General features: G+C 40.3%; 1 protein-coding gene across 1 annotated transcript in view; it reads right to left on the minus strand.

The window, feature by feature from the left end:
• The window catches only part of F13A1 (coagulation factor XIII A chain), a 116,905-nt gene that overhangs the window by 84,386 nt on the left and 8,758 nt on the right, over positions 1 to 23,761 (minus strand). The window contains exon 3 of the mRNA XM_026676654.2: positions 13,018 to 13,206. Within this exon, the coding sequence (XP_026532439.1) occupies positions 13,018 to 13,206 (189 nt within the window). The remainder of the gene's footprint in view (positions 1 to 13,017; positions 13,207 to 23,761) is intronic.

Here is a 23,761-nt window from a genome sequence, read left to right on the forward strand (position 1 = left end):
ATATTGGCAAAAAAAATCAGAAAATAAAATACAAGCTGAATAGTCAAGATCTTGTTGATGACCCAAGCTCTGTAAAGGACCTTGGAATACTCACCTCTAATGATCTAAGTGCTAGAGCCCACTGCAACTACATAGCCAAAAAGGCATTAAGAGTTGTTAACCTAATCCTACGTAGCTTTTTCTCTGGTAATATCACACTACTAACCAGAGCATACAAAACATTTGCTAGACCAATACTCGAATACAGTTCATCAGCCTGGAACCCACATTACGTATCTGATATTAGCACAATTGAGAAAGTCCAGAAATATTTCACAAGAAGAGTTCTCCACTCCTCTACTCGTTGTAGAATACCTTATGCCACCAGACTTGAAATTCTAGAACTAGAAAACCTTGAATTACGCCGTCTTCGGTCTGATTTAAGCATGGTATATAAAATCATACATTGCAATGTCCTACCTGTCAATGAATACTTCAGCTTCAACCATAACAACACAAGAACACACAATAGATACAAACTCAAAGTTAACCGCACCAAACTTGATTGCAGGAAATACGACTTCAGCAATAGAGTGGTCAATGTCTGGAATACTCTACCCCAGGGATCCCCAACCTTTTCGACGCCGCGGCCCGGTTCCGGCATCAGCTGGGCGCCGCGGCCCGGTACCGGCGTCAACTGGGCGCCGCCATCTTTTTATGATGAAAAGGCGCTTCGGTGGCGTCACCGGAAGCTGTTCGTCATAAAAGATAAGCGGCGCCAGCGCTTCTGGTGAGCTTTTTCGGGTAGAAATGGCTTTCTACCCGGAAAAGCTCACCGGAAGCGCTGGCGCCGCCATCTTTTTATGACGAAACAGCGCTTCCGGTGAGCTTTCTACCCGGAAAAGCTCACCAGAAGCGCTTTTTTACCAAAAAAAGATGGCGGCGCCCAGCAACCAGCGGCCCGGTAAGGCTTGTTCCGCGGCCCGGTACCGGTCCGCGGACCGGCGGTTGGGGACCCCTGCTCTACCCGACTCTGTAGTTTCTTCCCCAAACCCCAAAAACTTTAACCTTAGACTGTCTACTATTGACCTCACCCCTTTCCTAAGAGGTCTGTAGGGGGCGTGCATAAGCGCACCAACGTGCCTACCGTCCCTGTCCTATTGTTTCTCTTATTCTTCTTTTATTTTTCTTATATGTACCCATTTCATGTATTCACAACTATGTATACACTTATACTTATTATCTTGTAAACAATTGGCAAATCAAATAAATAAATAAATAAATAAATCTGGATGCTTTATTAAAGGAACAGGATGGGTGAAACTGGGAAAACTAGAAAAACATACAATAAGAACCCAAATACAAAATAAGCAGTTTTGAGTTGCTGGTGTCAACTCAAAAATATTTCTCTGGTCTTTTAGAGTTGTCAGCAGAAAGGGAATAGGGGAAGTAATGCATATCTTAAATATTTTCAAAGATAATTGCTAGGCGGCCAAAGCTTCTGGTGTGCAAGATTATTACTGGAGAGCATGTTTAATGACTCTTGGCTATGGATGTGTCCCATTGGAGAATATACATCCTGGGTGTGGAGGAAGACCAGGGTCAAGGGTGAGATGAATGAGGTGTCTCAGAGTCGGCTGCACCCAGGTAACGCCAGCATGTTTATTCCTAATAAATGATTTTTTAAAAAAACTCTGAGAGCAGCTAGACACTCATGATTTGAATGGGGGTGGATTGTCGGAGCCCTGACAGCTGGTGAGTATAATAATTAACAAATACAGATAAAATCTAAATCTCACCAGCGATTCTGTGCGTATGGGATGTGGATTTTTGTCCTCAGATGAATAGGTACCATGAATTAGGCTGGATTCTTCCTGGTGCTTCTGTTTCTTTCTGAATGTTAAAGGACATGGAGTCTGCTTCCCAGGATGCACTTGTTTTGGGAGTGAGGGTTAATGGGTAGATGGCCCTTAAAGGGCCTTGTCAGCTTCCAAACAATACAAATTGGTATTTAGCCCCTGCCACTAGATGGGGCCAGAGAACAGCAACAGTATATTCACAAATTATATCTGGGGGTATAACAATCAGGTTTCTAACTTATCAATTGGAATGATTCACTCAACAACTGGCAAGAAAGGTCATAAAATGGGGCAAAACTCACTTAATAAATGTCTTACTTAACAACCAAAATTTTGGGCTCAGTTGTAGTCATAAGTTGAGGATTACCTATATGTCCAATTCTTTGCAAATTGATCCAAGCTAGTGGTCCCATCCCATCCCTTGTAATAATTAATTCTATTTGTTAATTGTGCATTGTGTGGAGTAGTGCGCTATTCTGTCTGTTCTTACATCTCCTTTCAGCCAACCAAAAAAAATGATCCAATATTTTATTTATTAAATTTATATGTTGCCTGCCTCTCTGTCCTGAGTGACTCTGGGTGGCTTACAATAGCATGATGATAATGAGGATGGTATCTATTCAGTTGTATCCTACTCTTGGCAATTCTATGGGCCAGGTTTCTCCACATTTTCCAGTCTTGCACTACTTCTTTGAGGTTTTCAAGGTTCTGGCAGGTACCAGCTTTGATGGTGTCACAATAACATAAAGGCATACATTTAAAACCATTAAAAACATTAAAAGTAAGGTTAACAACAATTAAACAAAAGGTTAAAATCATGGATGGTACGGAGATGGACTTTGTTTTTCCTATCCTATCAATATCCTAGCATTCTTGAAGAAGGTGAAAAAAAATTCCATTGTTCAGTGATATATACCTATGATTTTATACATCTCAACAATATCTCCCCATTTTTCTGAGTTAAAGAACCTTTTCCTACTCTTGACTCTTTTAGGACTCTTTAGGAAGTTGTTCAATCATCCAATTTGGTTGTCCTCTTCGGGGGTTTTCCAATTCTATTATATTTGAATTTTTGCAATTGATAAATTGATAAGAGGTTACATTCAGTGCAAACCAAAATTCAATTAATAAGTGTGAGGCTAGAGTGCACACGGATGAAACTAGTGCATATGAAGTGGGGTTTTAGATGCTAATCATCAGTTGTGCAAAAAGGGGGGGAAAGGAGGCCCCCAAAAGAAGTGGCTCCTTTTGAAGAACTGCAGCACAATAGAGGAGATAAGAACTGTCCTTTGGATATAGGTTTAATTTTCTTTTACTGTTATATTTCATTGATAAATATATAAAGATTTACATTGAAACATTTTAATTGCCTATTTCTGTCAAGCTGGAACCAATTACCCTATTTTCTATAGAAATGTCACTTGGAATAGTGCACATTCAAATAATGCAACCATTTCATGGGATTCATGAAACACACCAATTGAGACCTACTACCTGTATAGCCACCTTGCATTAGTGGCAATGTTATTTTCAACCTCTTTTCTAACCATCCCTCATAGATTTATTTATCTATTTATTTGATTTGTCAATCGCTTACAAGGTAATAGGTATAAGTATAAACATAGTTATGAATACATGAAATGGATACATATAAGAAAAATAAAAAGAAACAATAGGACAGGAATGGTAGGCACGTTGGTGCGCTTATGCACACCCCCTACAGACCTCTTAGGAAAGGGGTGAGGTCAATAGTAGACAGTCTAAGGTTAAAGTTTTTGGGGTTTGGGGAAGAAACTGAGGAAAAGTGAATTGTCCCTTTTAAAAAACTGAAATATATTACATCTAATAAAGATGAATGAGAAGAGAATCAGAGCAAATAAAAATTAGTATTTCTGTAATAGTTAACCTATGTTTTCCCTCATTTGGGAATCAGAATCAGGTAGAGTATTCCAGACATTGACCACTCTGTTGCTGAAGTCGTATTTCCTGCAATCGAGTTTGGTGTGGTTAACCTTGAGTTTGTATCTATTGTGTGCTCTTGTGTTGTTATGGTTGAAGCTGAAGTATTCATTGACAGGTAGGACATTGCAACATATGATTTTATATACTATACTTAGATCAGACCGAAGGCGGCGTAGTTCTAGGTTTTCCAGGTCTAGAATGTCAAGTCTGGTGGCATAAGGTATTCTGCAACGAGTAGTGAAGAACTCTTCTTGTGAAATATTTCTGGACTTTCTCAACTGTGTTAATAGATGCTCCAAGTTGTACTTGGGATATGGACTCCCTGTGGGCTAGCATCCTGACCTCACAGAATGTTGTCTGAAATGACTTCTTTTGAAGATTCCCCTTTCTTTGATCACATGAGCAACACAGGATGTGATTGGCAGAGGATGGAACGAGAACAGTGTCAGAGACGGTCATCTCATTCTTTTCCTCCTGCGTGAAGGAAGGGCTACAAAGTCTTTTCAGCTTTTGCTCAAATATTTGAAGCAGGTATGGGAGAGGAAGGTTATTCAGCAATTCCTGATCAGATTTACACTGTAAATTTTACAACCACAGAAGAAACTGAGCAAGCCTCCAATCTCCACAGCACATAAAAGAACTGACACCAGACCCCAAGGACAGGCAACAATATATAATAGGTTTAAAATAATCCCTGGCCTGGTTCATACTACCATGTCTAGCTTATAATGCAATCTAAACAAACTGGAACCCAACAACTCTAAGCAAAGGAAACTAGACATCTCCAAAACTTCTCACTTTCCAAGAGTCACAAAAAGATTGGAAGCAACTAAATTCCTAATTTATGCAGGTTCCAAGGATGCATTTGCATGCACTGAGCAGATTGTAGGGTTCTTTGCCTTCTATCTCAACTAATGGGCCTCGTTTTGTTCTTTTAAAGTAAAGCAACTGAATAGTTTTTAAGGAAGCAGAACCTGGATCTGCTCTGCAGCTGACCAACAGGGAAGCACAAAAACAATCAGCATGCCACCAATGTCTCTTCCCCAACCCTGTCCTTGCCTCACCTCACCTAATTTGCATGTGGATGTAAGTTCTAAAGCATTCTTTTATCCTATCTAGGAACTCAAAAGTTAGGGTACCATACAACTAGCAGCTACAGGGAACAGGGAGAGTCAAAGAACTAGAAAGGTGATGATGTAGGAGATACTATAAACAAATTAATAGTGCTCCCATGTCCTTAGTTTCAAAATGTATTTTTTTTCTAGTTCCTTGTGAGCTGTAGTTAGGTGGAATAAATTGGCTCAGCTGATGTCAAGGACTCGTAAGGGTGTGTGGTACCAATCCAGGCCTGGTGCCAACCCTTTGTGAAAATGACCTGACATGACTACCAAGAGGATAATCAATCATGCAAAATAAGCCATTACAAACACATTTAATTGTTTTATTCATTGGCTGGAATTCAGTGCCTTTTTCAGGGACAGAGAGACAGCCAAAGCTTTGTGCAATTCACAGCCCTATCCATATGTCTTTAATTCTTGAGTGCAATTTGGGACACTTTGGCTATTTATGGGATGTGCACATGGACAAATATTTGTGCCTTCAATAAGTGTACAACCCTGAGAACAAAGGCTGACATTCAGCAAATAATTCATGTGGATATAATCGTACTTCACCATATTACTCTGACTACACCTGATTTTACACAGACTCACACACACACATTTTTTCTTTTTAAAATTATATTCTCCTACTTGATCAGCATGGTGACCTAGAGGTGGAGCTACAGCTTCACAATCAGGAGGCTGTGAGTTTGATCCTAGATAGCGACAGATATTTCTCTCACTGGGCACATAGAGAAAATATCTGTTATAAACTCCGCATTAGATGTCAGGAAGGGCATCCGGCCAGTAAACGCTCAGCTTCCTTCACTTGTCCCAAATCCACCCCAACGCAAGGGTTTACAAGATTGTTAAATGAAAAAAATGTTCTCCTACTTGCCAAGATATTCATTATTTCTTGATATCTCTCCTGCCTCTACTTTTATGCATATCTAGTTAAAATGTCATTGATTTCATTTGTCAGAATTATGCTGTCTGAGATTCTAAAAATATGAGACTCTTCCAATTCTTTACAAGTTTAATATCTAAGGGAGCTGATAAAGAAGGTGATAACAAATGCATTCTGCCCCTAGTGTTCATGTCAGTAAACAGTAAGATTTCTAAATGACTAATGATCACAAATAAAGCTATAACATTTTAGTACTGTGGTATTGTAGTACAGTAGTATACCCTTAACCGAAACTGGGTATAACTAAGGAAACCATGTTTTTTCCTATCAGTTCCATTACTAACAGCAGTAGTAGAGACAGGACTAATATCTCATTATTTTTTGTATTGGGACTATTGAAAATAATTCTATATCTTTTGTTTTTCATATCCTGGAAAATAGGAAGGAAAGCAAAAAGCTTTGGGTTGCATACAAGGCAAACTACTATGCTAGCCTCCCATTGCAAAACATTATCCTCTCCTGCAAGAAGTAGCAGAGGTGTTACACTAGATGCAAAAGCTGAGCAAGACACCTTCTGTGAAAATAACAATGGTATTTAGACTTATATACAACTTCATAGTGCTTTACAGCCCTCTCTCAGCAGTTTTCTATTGCCCCCAACAATCTGGGTCCTCATTTTACCGACCTCGGAAGGAAGCTGCAGGGTGACAATGGTGAATGCAATTGACACCTTCAAGTTTCTGGTCTTCTGCACCATATTGTATTTTCTATTTCCCCCAACCTCTAGTGCAGTGTTTCTCAACCTCAACCACTTTTAAGTTGTGTGAACGTCACTTCCCAGAATTACCCCAGCCAGCATGTTGGAGTTGAAGTCCACGCATCTTGAAGCTGCTGAGGCCAAGAAAGGACAAAGCCTTTTGTTTGGTTTGGTAATCAAAATTCTAGTGCCATGATGGCAAACCTATGGCATACGTGCCACAAGTGGCACGCAGAGCCATTTGTGCCGGCACACGAGCCGCAGGCAAACTTACCTTACTGTGCATGCGCGCACCTCACAGCTGATTTTTTTGCTGGTTTGAGGCCTTTTTCGGCTTCCCAGAGGCTTGGAAAAAGCCTGTGCAAGGCTTTTTCAGGACAAATACGCCCATTTTGTCACTTCCTGTAATACTGGAAGTGATAAAATGGGCATATTATTCTGCTGAAAAGCCTTTCAAAGGCTTTTTCCAAGCCTCTGAGAGACCGAAAAAGGCCTCAAACCAGCCGAAAAATCAGTTGTGAGGCGCAGTGTAGATCAGGGGGTGGTGGGATGGGGTGGGGATTGCGCGTGCATGTGCAGGGAGCATGGGGGGGGATGCGCATTGCATTCTGGGTGCTGGCACATGAGTGCGTGCTTGCTAACGCGCGTGCAATTTTTGCACAGGAGCTCAAAAAGGTTAGTCACCACTGTTATAGTGCAACCCTGAACTGGAAGAGATAATAAAAGATGGAGTCTCCCCAGAAATTTATTATGAAAATCTAGGGCGCTAGAGAGAGAGAGGGGGGGGGGGATTGAACTACTGAAGACAATCTCTCAGTTTTATTAGATTTATTCTCCCTCATCTTTGAGTCAGCAGAAAACTAAATCAGCCAAAAAAAAAAAAAAAAAAGCTGTCCCATTGCCAATCTCTATCCTGATGCTACTGTTTCTGTCTTGAGAAACTGCCCATCACCTGACTTTCCTTCAAGGTAATAGATAACAAAGCCTTTTATGTAGCTGGTGACTCTCCTGGGATGGTGGTGGAATAAGGGGGAAAGTACTAAGGTACTACAGGTGACATACGCCTCTGTCACTCATGGGCTGAGGACAAGATGAAAGCAACTCCGTGCTTAGGGGACATGGCAGAAACAAGGTCTTGTCATAGTAAGATTAGGTTGTGATTAAGTACAAGTGAGGAAAGGCTCATAGTCCCTGGAACTAAGAGTATCCTTTCAGTTTTCCTTAAGACATGACTGGGTACCACCTTTCTCTTTAATACTCCCTGGAACCTAAAGTCATAAGGGAAGAAACTGTGGAAACAGCTGTCTTTACTAAATGTAAAACCGAAATATGTCCTATTTATAAATAGCAGACGTAATAAATGGCCATATGATTATATGCAGCAAGAGAAAGGGGGAAGATCAATAATTCAAATGCACGAATGGACCTAGTGCCCAGAAAGATAAATTAAATGTCAATTCAAAACCAATTCTTGATGAGTTTATAATGGTCAGGAAAAGAACTGCAAAGAAAAATTAGCATCAGTAACTCATTTAGAGTGCGCAGAGAGCTTGCCTTAAGGTTGATATAGTTTGATATAGATGATCCTTCCCTACTATGTGCCCTCCAGGTATGTTGAGTTACAAATCCAATCATGTCTTTAGCCAACATGCTGATGGCCATGCATCTGGAGGGCAAACCAGGGGACAATCCACGGGGAAGTCATAATAGATAACTAGGTTTTCCCTGCTGATCCAGAATGAGTAAACTCTGGTACAAATTGGCCTAAACTGTACATTGGAAAAATCTTTAAGATTTTGCAGCTTTCTAAATGTCATAATATAATTCACACCTTTAAAAGAATAAAAAAATGTATTTACAGATGTATAATTTATGTTAAAATATCTTTACAGCTGCAAAGGTGACACATATTTAGAAAAGCGTATTTCATGAAAAATGCATTTGAAAATATTATTAAATATTTACAAATGCATTTTATATACTGATTTCTCTTCGAGCTGCAAAAATCTTACACACACACACATATATAAATAGAGAGAGAATTTGTTTTTTCATGCACATTAACGTGCAAACAAGATGAAATTGAATTATGAATAAACACATATGAAAACAACTTAGGTTGGAAACAAAATGACCAATCTGTTTGAACCATAATGCAAGTTTTCCTGTGAATTTTCATCAGCATAACATTAACCTGATTATTTGCAGAAGTGAAAGAAGTATTGGAGATACACACAGAGCCTTCATAGCACCCAATTAAATATAACACAGTTGCTTCTAAAAAAGAGCCACCTCATTCATCCAATACGAATCACATGTTAAATAATCAACAAATGATCGATTCAGTCTGAGGAAAAACTTTACAGAAAGCATCATAAAATTGCTATGAATACATGGTAATGACTCCCATAAAATGTAGCCATGAATATATCAGACTAATTCATGGAAAGCAGAAATATAAATAGCTTTTATTCATGACTGTTAAATGGAATTTCCTTCATCAGTGTCAGCATAATGATGGTTACAGACAAATTAGAGAAATGTCATTTCTTTGTGCCCTGCTTGAGCACATCTCTAAAGCAGAGGTATCCAGCCCCCCTGTTTGTGGATGGGTACCAGTCCGTGGCCTGTTAGGAACCGGGCCACCCAAATGTTAGGAAAGTGAGCAAGGAAAAATTGGGTTTAAGGGCAGGAAATTTGCGCATGCACTGCTCAATTTAGATTGCTCAAAAATTAACATATAAAATTATAAAAGTGGTTAATCCTAACAGAAGAATGGCTTTATTAATCCTCAATTCAATCTTGATTCCCAGCAACTGCTTGGACAAGTCCATTCAGTTTTAGGACAAGATTTTGGTAGTGATTTGCCATTTGACCTTCTTGCTAGAGCTGAGAATGAGTGACTGCCCCAGTCACCCAAACTGGCTTTGTGTCTTAGGCGGGAATAGAAGTCATAGCCCCCCAGTTTTGAACCAACAATCATCAAACTGACTGTTAACAGGACCGTTAGTCCATAAATAATATTTACTTTATGAGATGGTAACTCCACCCCCTCCTTGAAGAATGAAATATTTTGAGAAGTATTAAAAAAGGCAGATTATTATCTTTCCCTAAATGAGAAATGAAGGAACGTGTTTTTTTAGAGGCAGAAAGCACTCCCCCCACTTTTCTTAATAGTTCCAGCAGATACTGAGGCCAGCTTTTAGAAATGCAGATATGTTAATCCATTTAAGACAGGATATTTTGAAACAAAGGCAGAATAGTAGGATTAAAAACAGTCATCACTCATGATCCAATACAGGACAAAGCCATTAAGCTACAATAGGAATTTTTGCATCACCCTCAGAGCAGTCAAAACTTCAACCAAACATAGCTTACACAAGCACCTAGGATTTGTACTTTACCTATAGAACCAGCTATGACTCCTACTTGGCCCCATGGGAGTCTGACAACGGCCAATAGAATACATGTTCTTGCACAGGAACAGGAAGCTCAAGTGCAAAGCTCACTCTCAACTCCATTTTGTCTGCTTCACCAGAACCATGTGTTTGGTGGTTCTGTTCATCATTAAAGCTTTTTTCCAATCAGCCTCCATGTTTCCAGTATCTTTCTCCCAGTATCTTTCTTGGGACTGAACCAGATGGATATTTTTTTTCTTACAGTGCCATTATTCAGTTGCCAGCATGCCACTTTGTAAAATATGGATTGTGCAGTTAGAAGTGAACTGGATTGTGAAGTTTTTGTATTTTTGTTATCTTTATGCAGGGGTCCCTCCAGGGCAAAAAGGTTGACAAAGGCTGCCTTAGATAGTTGCAGTCTTTCGTTGATCTCTGCGAGGCCTGTAGGGTAGATCATCAAGAGAATGTTCTCAAAACATCTTGAGAACAATGCAGTGAGGAGAGAAGCCATCATTTACTGTTTCTGTGACAACCAAGTCCTCCTTAGCATGTACTGAATGACTTTGAAGACTCAAACAGCAATTGCTGTTGGCTGTTCTTTCCTCCTCTTTTCTGAACATGGAAGGGAGAGAAATTAGGTGTGCCGTAGCTAGGCCCCCAAATATTTTACAATCAAGGAAGGGAGAGAAATTAGGTGTGCCATAGCTAGGCCCCCAAACATTTTACAATCAAGGAAGGGAGAGAAATTAGGTGTGCCATAGCTAGGCCCCCAAATATTTTACAATCACCAGATGGCAGCAAAGGAATACAAGCATACCTCATTTTCTAACGCTTCACTTTATTCCGCTTCACAGATACTGCGGTTTTTTTACAAGACCCTCTATCAACAGAAAGATTATAATTCAGTGAGGCTCAGAGGGTGATTAGCATTTTTAGCAACGAAGTACTTTTTAATTAAGGCATGTACATTGATTTTTTTAAAGCATAGTGCTATTGCACATTTAATAGACTATGTGTAAATATAACTTTTATGTGCACTGGGAAACAAAAAAAAATTGCTGTGACTCGCGCTATTGCAACATTTGCTTTATTGGGATGGTCTCGAACCAAACTGCAATATTTTTGAGATATTGCTGTATAAAGAAATTTCTAATTCTTTGCTCCCATCTGGCAGTCACCTGGAATTTTGCAGCCCAGATGAAGCCTTGTCTTAGAGCAGGGGTGTTAAACTCGCATCATCATGGCAGTGTCACATGATGTATCACAACTTTTTTCCCCTTTGTTAAACTGGGCATGGGCGTGGCCGGCACGTGATGCATCTGGTCCACAGGCCGTGAGTTTAACAGCTCTGTCTTAGAGAATTTTATTTATGGGGATTTGATAATACCGTTGTGAAACTTGAAAGATACTTCAGATAATATCATCCACAAGAGAGCCAAGACATCATTCTACAGTGCAGGAGACAGAAGAATGAATTTAAATGACAGGAAGGCAGACTACAGTTGAATATTAGAAATATTCTGATGCTACAGATGTTCACATCTTGATTTTTAAGGACACATTTTTGTTTGTTTGTTTTAGATCTTATTTGCTGTCTGGCCTTTTCTTTATTTCTGAGCTCTGTAGCACTGTAAGATTCCAATAATAAATAAATAATAAAGTCCAGGAGACTCAGAATATCACCAATTCAGTAACTGTGTGCTGAAAATTTCAAAAGATCTTCAACCTTACACATACCATATACATAAATAAATAGGCAGGCGAGCACCCGGTGCAATCAAACCATAGCCTGCAATGCCTGGAAAGGTTGCCATCTCTGACTTTACTTAATGCTTTCTGATCCATCTTGGCACCATACCTGGCCCTCCTGCAGATATTCATTACAAGTACACATCCACAGCCTGAGGTCCATTTCTCTCTGTCCTCCTCCCCCCATTCCCCACAAGCTTGGAAAAATGTTTGGGGGAGGGGTTTGTTTTTTGCTTTTGCTCATGCATTGAACATCTGAGGCAGTATTTCTTAAAATTTTGCTTTTCCATTCACCACTTTTAAAAATTATGGCGGACCACAAAGAGCTTTGATTTGTAGAGCTTATATGTTATCAATATTCACCATATTAAAAATTAAAATAATCCACGTATATGATACCTATTTATTGAATAATGTAAAAATAACAATATTAAACATATTTTATTTAATCATTCATTTGGAAATTTTATATTGCCACCTACTCGCTCACGGCGACTCAAGGCAGCTTGCAGGAAATAAAAACACAATATAAAAGAAATGAAAATAATAAAAAATAAAAATAGTAAAATAATGAAATAATCACCCCCACCTCTACCCTGGCGAAAACACACAATTATGTCAGCCATTTAATGGGTTCCATCCTGCTCTGGGTTCCTCAGCTATTATTAGATATGAACATAAATATTTTTTATTAAAAAAGACTATTTTTAACAAATGAATTATAATGAGAATGTTTGCATACAACTTCAATCTCTGGCAAGTAATTTTGGTTTCCTGAATCCCTGGGTGGGTATTGAGTGTTTAAAAAGCACTGATTTAGGAGATAACCCCAAATCAAGCTTGCAGCCTGTAAACTGCATGTACCACCATTTTTAAATTACTGTTAGAGGCTTCTTCCCCAAAATTTCATTACCAAAATTTCTCAAAACTCCATAATTTACAAATGTGATTCTTCTGCTACGTTGGAACCATTGCAGACATATAAAGACACAAAAGATGTAGTAAATATATATAGATATAGACATATATCTCTATATACGTCTCCAACTACCAAATACCTGTGCCTGCTTTAAAGCATAATTACATGTTCCTACACTCCCTTTGCCCGTTTTTTCCCTCAGTGCACTTGTGTGTTATGGATGTTCCCAGAAGCAAGGGAGAAGTGTTTAAGTACCTGTCTGAGATATTGTGACAAAATATACATCTGCAGGATTTGCATGATAAACGACCCTTACACTGTTTTGCCACTGCTTTTCCAAGATAAAAAGAGAGACAAGAACAAGAAGAGGCACTAGTTGTCACTTACCTATAAGGTATTCAATCCAGAATTGGTCCTTCTCTGGATTGTATGCACGAGTGAACGTAATCTGAATGTGGAAAGTCTGTCCTCGGCGCACAATCAGTTTGAAATTGTAGTATTTGTCTGTGTGGTGCTCCTTCTTATTAATTTCATATTCACGGCTGAATACCTGGACTGCTTGGACTTCCAGAATATCTTCAAGTAAACAGAAATAGAAAACATATTTTAAAGCTAGCACAGCCATTTCCGCACAATTCATTCGATTTGCTTAATGTATTTCACAGAAAATTCATACTTATGTTAGTTGGCAATTTCTTTGCATTTGAACAGACTATTGGATTGAGAGGTAAAGAATTTTTCTCAAATATCTGAGGATAAATTTGAGTAACTACCTTGTGAGAAAAGGTGGAAATCTATGCTTTTCTCATTTTAGAGTAGACAAACAGGATCCTCCCCTTTATTTCCTAAATTATCCTTTGTTTTAAGACAGAAAAACCCCACCCTTGACTTGTTAAAGAATAAAATAAGCCAATCAAGCTACCAATTTTGTGATAACTTCCTACATTATTAAAAGTCTGAGCCAAGGGACATGACAGTTAACTATTATGATTATTTTCCCGCTCTACCATTGATTGAAGTAATACAAATTAAATGCCAGGAAACTGGTGTTATGGGATATTATATTTAGTTTGGAATTTGTCAGTTTTGGACTTGCTACGTCTATTTTAACTTATTTATTTTTTCATATTCAACTACCGTGTTTCTCCAACAATACGGCCTCCACCAATAGGAAGGCCCAGCATGTTTTGGGGGCATAAAATCAAATTAAGCCCCTCCCCCCAAATTTAGGCCTATCTTAAAATATGCAAAATAAGGGGGGAGGGCGGGAGACTTGCCGTTAGGAGCGCCCGGCGGGCAGGAATTCCTCGCCACCAGCCGCTCCTAACGGGCGATCATGGCGAAGCGCGGGGAGCTCCCTACTCCCACCAAACACCTTTGCTGCAGACACCTTTGGCACCCGCTGCTGTTGCTTTCCCTTCTGCCCATTCTGCTGCCACGTTTGGAGCTGGCGCTTCCGTGTTTGGAGTGCCGCCGCCATTTGGAGCTCCAAACGTGGAAGTGGCAGCTCCAAACATGACGGCGGGCGATCTTTTTATTTTGGTCTGCGCGAAGTTCAGAGCGAGCAAGAGAGGGAGACTGTGATGCCTCCATCCGAGATGGCAACCTCACTAGTGGATCACAACGTGGCTGGAAGCCCGAATCGGCGGGATACGATGGCAATCTTTTTGGAGTGAAAGGAAAGGGAGAGAAGAGTTGCGAGGCGTAATTTGCAGGAGGAAGTGGGTGTACCCCACGGCAGGGAGCCCAAGGAAGAAGGGCTGGTAGGCAACGGAGAGCGTCCCGTAGCTCCGGAAGCAGCCTAGAGACGGCGCAGATGCTGCCTTGTAGTCCCCAAAACAACTGCGTGCGCCGCCTTTAGTTATGTGCGCTCCGCTCTCTGGGCATCTCTGTGTGATCGTGACCCTGTCCTTTCCACCTGGCGCCCTTGCTGCTTTCTGGCTCTTTAGCGACCGGCTTCGCGTTTGGAACACATTCGCGTTTGGAGTTGGTTTGGGGACTACAAGGCAGCATCTGCGCCTCTTCTCGGGCGCGTCTCTAGGCTGCTTCCGGAGCTACGGGATGCTCTCCGTTGCCTACCGGCCCTTCTTCCTTGGGCTCCCTGCCGTGGGGTACACCCACTTCCTCCTGCAAATTACACCTCGCAACTCTTCTCTCCCTTTCCTCTCGCTCCAAAAAGATTGTCATCGTATCCTGCCGATTTGGGCTTCCAGCCACGTTGTGATCCACTAGTGAGGTTGCCATCTCAGATGGAGGCATCGCAGTCTCCCTCTCTTGCTCGCTCTGAACTTCGCGCGGACCAAAATAAAAAGATCGCCCGCCGTCATGTTTGGAGCTGCCACTTCCGCGTTTGGAGCTCCAAATGGCGGCGGCACTCCAAACACGGAAGCGCCAGCTCCAAACGTGGTGGCTGAATGGGCAGAAGGGAAAGCAACAGCGGCAGGTGCCAAAGGTGTCTGCAGCAAAGATGGGAGTAGGGAGCTCTCTGCGCTTCGCCATGATCACCCGTTAGGAGCGGCTGTTGGCGAGGATGCAAGGGGGGGAATTAAGTCACCCCCCGAAAAGACGGCCTAGCCGTTTTTTCGGGGCTCAAAAAAAAATAAGGCCCGGCCTTATTATGTGAGAAACATGGTAATATATTATGCTTGCAACATTGTGAAGATCTATGTCATAAACAATCAAAACTAAATTGAGCTGAGTTTAGCAATGAGCCATGCATTTATTCTCATTTACTATACAACAAAGGGAGCATCTCAGATAATATATATGATTGAAATACCAGTATAAATTAAGAATTCCAGCAGTGCTCAGTTTCTTATGATCTATAATATATGTTTTTACATATTTGAAAAAGAAGTTACTTTTCCACCTTGTTTAATATTTAAAAACAGCATTCAATAAACATATTTATCATGACTGTTTAAGTTATTTGGATGTTGTGTCAGGCCCTGTAGTTTGGAACAGTGAGCATTACTTTTCTTCTTGGTGTTCTTTTAAAGAGACGTTCAGCATTCACACATGATATACATTAGCTGCTATTTGGATATTTCTTTTTGTTTGGCTGAAAATATGATCCTGGCTTGAAAAGGATATTTTATTTATTGACGTGGCTGTAGACCCCACATTCTTTAAAATGTTCTCTGGCTTAATGAGTGTTCATATCATGCCTTTAATTTAATATTAGGAGGTTTCCAAAATTCTGTTTTGAACAAAAACCTCTCAGTTTCATTGTCTTTTTACTTAGACACACAGTTGACAAATGTTCTTCCAAGTGACTGCCCTGTGATGTTGGAAGAAATCATAAGATCTGAAGTTTTATTTTGAAGAGCGAATGATGTAGCAAATTTCTAAACCTCATGACACAGGGTGGGAGCAAGCAAAACTACACAACCAGTTTCTGCAACTTTGGCCAGTGAATACATGTGAAATTGTACACACATGCTTTTTATGAGGTCCTTGGTGTTCCCTGATCTTGATTGTTGGCTTGTAGATGTTATCTAGATAACATTACTTTATGTTTTCTAGTCAGGTAAGTCAACAACCAAGTCTGCAAGTCAACAACCAAGCAAGCTCAGACAGCACCAGGGACTCCACAGTTCAACCCTGTGACATACTCTCTTCTATTGGAAACAAATTTTGCCAGACCTGTTTTCCACAAGAACAAGCACAAACAAAATATATTTGGGAGTGGGGAAGTGGGGGAGGGTTCTTAAAAGCTACAGGAACTGCTGATTTATCTAGTATAACTGCTGCAGTCCTTATTAACAGCTCTTCTCAGCTTTTCCCATTCCCAACTACAGGACACCAGACTTCTGACCTTAAAGGAAGCCTCATCAATGATGCAGACCCTTTGAAGACAGATAATGCAGCCTGGAGGCAATCCTACCACTTCCAAATTAAATTTTAATTCAACAGCTGAGCGCCCTTATTGTAATGTTGAAGCAGAGTCCTGTGGTTAGTCTAGGAAAATATACCGCTCTTTATGTCATTGGCCATTGCAAAAACACTTTAATAAGGCTCGTCTTTAGACAGACTAAAGAACCTCAGGACAGTAGCTCCCAAAGGATTAATCACCTAGTATCATTCTAATAAACCCACGTTGCAAGCTGGTTTGGGTTTTATAACACATATTCCCAGTAGATATTTCCACCCTGCCAAAATGTAATTTAAACTGTGTTCTGCTGCCTCAAGTAGTATATGAATCAAATCTCAAGAGAACAGGAGCCCTTTATTTTCCTGGAGCATGGTCATCCTCAATTACGTCAAAATATCTCCAATTTAAAACCTCGGTTGCTAATACCAAGGCTACACTCTGATTTATACTTGAAAATACATAGGAGTGCGGTAGGAGAAGGAGTACCAGGTATAGCCCTAGGATTTTATGTCTAGAAAGCAACTTCTCCACCCCTCCTCACCCTGGCACAGCATCCCAAGTCTCTCTCACATGATGCTCCTCAAGCTACATAAATCTGCCACTAGTTGGCAGGAGACAAAGTTTTCTGAAAATCTGGTCCTCTGGATTTTTGCGGTCCATGTATGGAATATAGTGAGGAGAGGGTGAAGGGAGACTCTGTGAATGAAAAGAAGGACTAAGGGTGACATGATAGTACTCTTCCAACATCTCAGGGGTTGCCACAAAGAAGAGGGAGTCAAGCTGTTCTCCAAAGCACCTGATGGCAGGACAAGAAGCAATGAATGGAAACTAATCAAGGAGAGAAGCAACCTAGAACTAAGGAGAGATTTCCTGACAGTTAGAACAATTGATCAGTGGAACAAAACTTGCCTTGAGAAGTTGTGTTGTGGTTCGTCAGCAGCAGGTGCAGACAGTTGAGGTCTCTGAGAGCAAGGACTCAGATGAGGGGCCTGCGTGTGTTGCAGGGATGGGGCCAGGACTATCAGAGAGTGGGGTGCTGCCTTCGGAGCTTGTGGAGTCTGGCAGCAGTGATGCAGAGGACCCCGAGGAGCCTGTGCCCAGTGTGTGTCCGCGCAGGGCTGCTCAAAGGAAAGAGCAGCTGCAGCAGCACAGGCAACTTGGGAGTAAGGCTGCAAGGTGATGGCCCCTTCCTTTAAGGGATAAAAGCCAGCCCTCAGAGGTGGGATTCTTTGCAGGAAGCAAAGTAGTTCTTCCACTTCAAGTTATCATGGAAGTTCGGTCTATCCTGGTTTGTTTTCGGAAACTTTTGGCTTTGAATATTTCCTGGCAATTTATCTTGTGTTCTTGGCAGCCTTGCACAACCTTGACAGGGCTTGCTCTTATCTGGGACAGTTAGTTTTAATAGCCTTTTACTATGAATGAACGGAATTCACAGAGACACATTAAAAAGGTTTTTGCTTTTATGCCTGTTTTGCATTTGTTTGATTTGAACGAGGCTTGGGTCAGAACAAGTTGTGAATACTCCAAACTGAAAGTTTTTAAGAAGAGATTGGACAGCCGTTTGTCTGAAATGGTATAGAGTTTCTTGCCTAAGCAGGGGGTTGGACTAGAAGACCTCCAAGGTCCCATCCAACTCTGTTATTCTATTCTATTCTATTCTCTATTCTATTCTGTTCTATTCTATATGTGTAAAAATGCAAAATTCTGTTAAATATGAATACACAGTGACATTCTAAAGACACAGATCTGGCTGGAAAAAAAAGAAAGCAAAGATGAGGAATATATGGGCAATTTTCTCAAAAGACAGAAGAAAGAAATGATGTGCTTCAGGGATTTATTTTGGGATCTTGCTTAAAGTTACTTGTAAATATTCTTGACTTAGTCATAAGTAGTGAGCCAAATTTGTGGACGATAGTACACTGCTGATGCAGTAAAAACCCAATGTGGCTAGAAGGACTCCAGAAGAATATATTGTAACTGGGTGATTGGTCAACCAAATTGCAAATGAAATTTAATACAAGTAAATGTAAAACTGTGAACCCTTCTCCCCAAGATCTAATAGTTTATATGCTATTTATAACTAATATCCCAAAGATTTAGGGAATCATAATGGAGATTTTAGTGACAACTCAGTGTGCAGCCAATTCGAACCTAGGAATCACGTAAGAAGGAAAATGGAAATAAAGCCGCCAACCTTGTAATGAATTTAAACCTCTCCATTGTATCTCTGCATCTGTAATGCCCTTGTATAAAGCTATTGAGCAACTGCATCTCATTATTATTTGAAGAAGGAAATAAAGCAGCTGCAAATAGTGTAGAGGAGGTCAACCAAAGTTGTCAGAAGGCTCAAGTTCCTTTACCATGAGAAAATGCTAGAAAGTTTGGGACTGTTAGGTGGGAAAAATGATGGTAGAGCCACAATTGAGGAGGTGTATAAATTTATGTGTGACATGGACAAAGTGAATCACTTTGCCCTCAAAATACAAGGATCAGCAATCATCTAATAAAGTTGATTAGAAAGAGATTTAGAGCAGACCGTGAGTGGGCTTCTAAATATCAGCAACCAGTTCTCTGCCTGGTTGATGGGTGGGGCCTGGCCTAGTCGACCTCCTGTACCACAGCGAGGGGACCGTTTTCGCCCTCTCCAGGCTCCGGAGGACCTCCGTTTCCAGCCTTCCGGAACTTCCAGGAGGCCTCCATGCGGGCCCTGTCATCCAAAACAGGCCATGTAGGGACTCGTGGGAGGGGAGGGGCAGGGTGGGCAGGGCCAGCCAGGAGTAAGATTTGTGGGTTCGTTGAATTGCACAGAATCTTAGCTAGAGGATCGCTTGAACCCAGGCAAACCCACAACAGCCCACCCCTGGAGCAGACATAAGGAAATACAGCAACAATGTCTGTGATACATTATCAAAAGACGTAGTGCTGGCTGCTAATTTGGATATTTTTAAATGGGGGAGTTGGATAGATTTATGGACAGTTCTTATACAGGACTACTAATCTTGGAGATTCAATATTATCTGAAGGTTATGAGCAACACACCTCCCAAATTCAGTTTCACAAGAACAATTGAACAGGAAAATGTTTGTACCATTACGAGCGCTCCAGGAGTATCTGAAATTCTGGGCTGTTGTACAAGCAAAATTACTTTATTTAGATATACGACCTAGTTGGTTTTGTAATATTACTGCTAGCATCATATTTATTAATGCTGGATAAAGATGGGTATTGATGGCCTGATTATTCTTATGTTCTTATATTTTCCTATTCATTTGTCTTTTTTTTTTTTTTTGAAGCAGAATTAGGGCTTCACGGGTTACAAATTTCTTAATACTTCTGCTGACGTTGCAAACAAACCACAAATATTTCTGCTGATTTTCATGTCACACTGAACACCCTGGCATCCGAGAACTTTCATCACATAACCTCAAAATGTAATGATTAATCTGCCTTCAACTGTACATGAATTTCACAATAATGCAGGCAGAGTGCTAAGGTCTTTTTTTTTTTTTAACAAACAATATTTTAGGAACTAATTAGCCGAATGACCCCGGTTGCTCTGAGTGTGGATCCATTAGTTGCCACAAGAAACCCTGCCCACATAGAGTTCTGAAGGAAAAATATTTTTTGCCTTCTCCTATATTCTTTCCAAAGAGAACGTTCACTTTAATCTATGAGCATTATCCCATTACAGAAAAAAAGTGATTATATTTTAGAATATGAAATATTTCTCCTTTCTATTAAATTTGCAAATGTCATGTTATGATAGTCAAGAGGTAAGAATTCTTTAAACAAAGATTATTGATGGAAATCCCCTTCATACATTCTAGCACAGGGGTATCAAACTCATGTCGTCCCCTTCGCTGAACCTGGTGTGGGCGTGGCCAGCGTGTAACACATCTGGCCTGCGGGCTGCAAGTTTGACAACCCTGTTCTAACAGAAGCAGGAGGACTGAACTGTATCTAAAGAATTGACCTACACATAAAGACTTCCTTCCCCTCCTGCCTCATTTATCCACAGCAATTCCCAAACATCTAAATTTGCCCGGAACACCAGCAAAAATTCTAGAAAAGCATGTCATCTATTTTCACTGGTACATAACAGTGTGTCAATAGCTCTAAGAAAAAACTCATGTGCTGTGTCCCTGGCTGTCCATGAGCCACCTGACCTTGACATGTTAACCAGTTCCTTGGACAAAAGAACCTGGAGCTCATCGAGCATATCAAGAATGCATTCAGCACAGTTTTCCCAATGGACCAACTCCCTGTGAGAGGCCACATCTCCATGGCAACAGGTTCTCTTTAATAGTACGCCCCCCACTGATTCTTCATACCCGGACCATCTGTTCACTTCACTCTCTTGTACATGTGCCAGCAGCCAATTTACAACAACCCTGACAAGATTGTTGTTAATTTATGTGAGGAACTCCTCCTAGGATTTCTACCAGAATGATGATAGCCATGCTTGAAATGATCTCTGAATGTTATATGTGTGTCTGCCAATGCATATGCACATGCACAACAGTGAAAACTCACAAAGCACACTTAGAAAAGTTTGAGGGTATTAAACATAGAACAAATGAATGACGAAAAATACTGATCAGAGTCATGTTAAGCAAAATGAAAACGGATTGAACTGCACAATCTGAAGGGTTGACAATTCTGTTTGGAGACAAGGGCTGTTTTCTTAACCCTCTATTGAAATAGCAAATGGACAGCTAATTTTGAAGGCTTCTTCTTCCAAGACATTAAAACTGAAAAAATCATTTTAGGGAATTTTAGCATTAATTTACAGGTTTAAAGAAATAATAGGCTATTTGTAGTAGGTTGGCATCAGTGAAAAAAAAAATGCTCCCAATCCAAATACATAGAGCTATCAAAGGATGAGTTTTTCTCTCAAATAGAGCACACACACACACCAAAAAACCCTCCTCCACTCCTCTAAAAACATTGCAATCACCTTTGATGCTATTTTTTAAAAAATTAATGTTAATGAAATACAATTTTTTTGAATAGCAAGTTTATCTATAACCTTAGCTTTGAAAATTGTATGGAACAGCCAAAGTTCAGATATATAACCTTGTCAGCAGTGGGATTCAAAAATTTTTACTACCGGTTTGGTGGGCATGGCAGGGGAAGGATACTGTAAAATCTCCAGTCAGAGGTGGTATTTGCCGGTTCTCCGAAGTACTCAAAATTTCCACTAGCGGTTCTCCAGAACTGGTCAGAACCTGCTGGATACCACCTCTGAACCTTGGGTATTATTATATACTGTTGCTCAATTTTAGGTAGACTATCTTCAATCTCAAGTTCTTTACTTTAAAAGGAGCATAAATATGAATGGTATTCACTAGCTATCATAATTACGAATACATCAGGACCTTTAAGGTAAAGATATAGAGACCTATAAAATTACGGTGGAACCTTCTGGGGATGCAAAATAAGTCACGAGATGATATGAGAGATGTTCTAATGAAATAGCCAACAACCAGTTACAAAATAAAAATAAAAAAGGGCAGTGTTTCTGAGGTGCTCCAAATGAAAACGTTTTGTTAATGTGATTCTTAAGTATCTCCAAAAAGCCTGACTCAAATCTGTCGCATGCTTCTGCGAACTGTATCTATTATTGCCTGAAATGCTTTCCTAGCAATGAAGTATCCTCACCCTTTGGATTGGCTCCAGTCATTGAGGCTGGTTCATTAACCTCGCCTAGATAAAAGGACTATAAGGGTCTTCAGGACTGGGCTGCAACTTTTTATCTTTCCAACCTCTTGGCTTTGCTGCATTTTCAAGTGCTCCTTCGCTTTGTTTCTGACCTGGATCGCTTAGTTCCAATTCCTAAGTCCAATTCCTTCCAACTGGTAACTATCACTCAATTTTATTGCTGTTGCCAGTGGACAAAGGTCATATTGCTCCATGTCTCCAGATAGCCTGTTGTGGCTGGGTCTGCTGCCGTGTTAATCTTCCATTTCATCTGCTTCTCGGGGCAATTGGGAGACAACGGGTCTCAGACCTGTATTACCTTATGTAGTATAACCAGTTAATCTGGTAACCTCATCCTTCCATTTTCTGTCTTTACCTCTCCTCTCTGTTCTACCTTGCTCCTATAGATCCTGATTACAGAGTCCTCAATTTGCGACCACAATTGAGCCAGTGGTGGGATTCAATTTTTTTTTACTACCAGTTCTGTAGGCGTGGCTTGGTGGGCATGGAAGGGGAAGGATACTGTAAAATCTCCAGTCAGAGGTGGCATTTGCCGGTTCTCTGAACTACTCAAAATTTCCGCTACCAGTTCTCCAGAACTGGTCACAACCTGCTGAATACCACCTCTGAAATGAGCACAAAATTTATGTCGCTACATAAGAAATTTGTTAAGTGAGTTTTGCCCCATTTTACAACTTTTCTTGCCACCGCTGTTAAGTGAATCACTGCAGTTGTTCAATTAGTTGTTAGGGATAACATTGTTTACCCTAACTGGTTTGGGTAAAAAATAATAAATAAGTTATCATGGTTTGTTGGTTAAAGTGTGTGTAACTTTAACTACAAGAATGTAATTAAGGGTGTGGTTGTAAAAGCACCATAAAAGAAGCAAGTCAATTGCAGCTCTCTCTCTCTGGCTTAATGATCCCTAATTACTGGATGGATTGATGACTGCATTTTTCCTTACTGGAACGGAGGAGAGAAAGGAGTGTTGATTTCTCAACGGAGAGAAGAGATAATACGGACTGATTTATTGTAAGTGAACTGACATTGGCTATTCAACACGGACTTTGCAAATTGAGTATCCCCGACTGGACTGACTGAAATGATACATGACTAATGGACCGTTTATTTTGACTATGCTATAATTCCTAATGGAATAAACTATATTTTTGATAGCACAAGCGTATCTGTTTTTTACTGCGTTTTAACTAAAATACAAACTTATCTCACACATTTACCTGTCTGCCTATCTGACTACACTACACATTCTGTTTAGTTTGTTTTCCTTAACACTCGTTGGGGAATTCAGGCTTAACACTGGTTATGGGCCCAGAGACTGCAAAGTCAGTTTAACTAGGATAAAAAACAGGTTTATGTAAAAAGTGAGATTTTGTGTTGTTACACGTTACAGTAAACAGACAGCTGTGTTTTTTATTAATTATAGTTTTATATCCATATATTGAAACATGGCACAAGTCAGTCTACAAAGTTTGTCCCTTATATCCAAGCTGGATGGAACAAACTATGTTTCATGGTCTATGAAATGTAGTCTACTTC

This window comes from Notechis scutatus, chromosome 3 (assembly GCF_049901735.1).
Source record: "Notechis scutatus isolate UNSWTSFEM ecotype Mainland chromosome 3, rNotScu1.2, whole genome shotgun sequence".
In the NCBI taxonomy this organism is placed as follows: Eukaryota; Metazoa; Chordata; class Lepidosauria; order Squamata; family Elapidae; genus Notechis; species Notechis scutatus.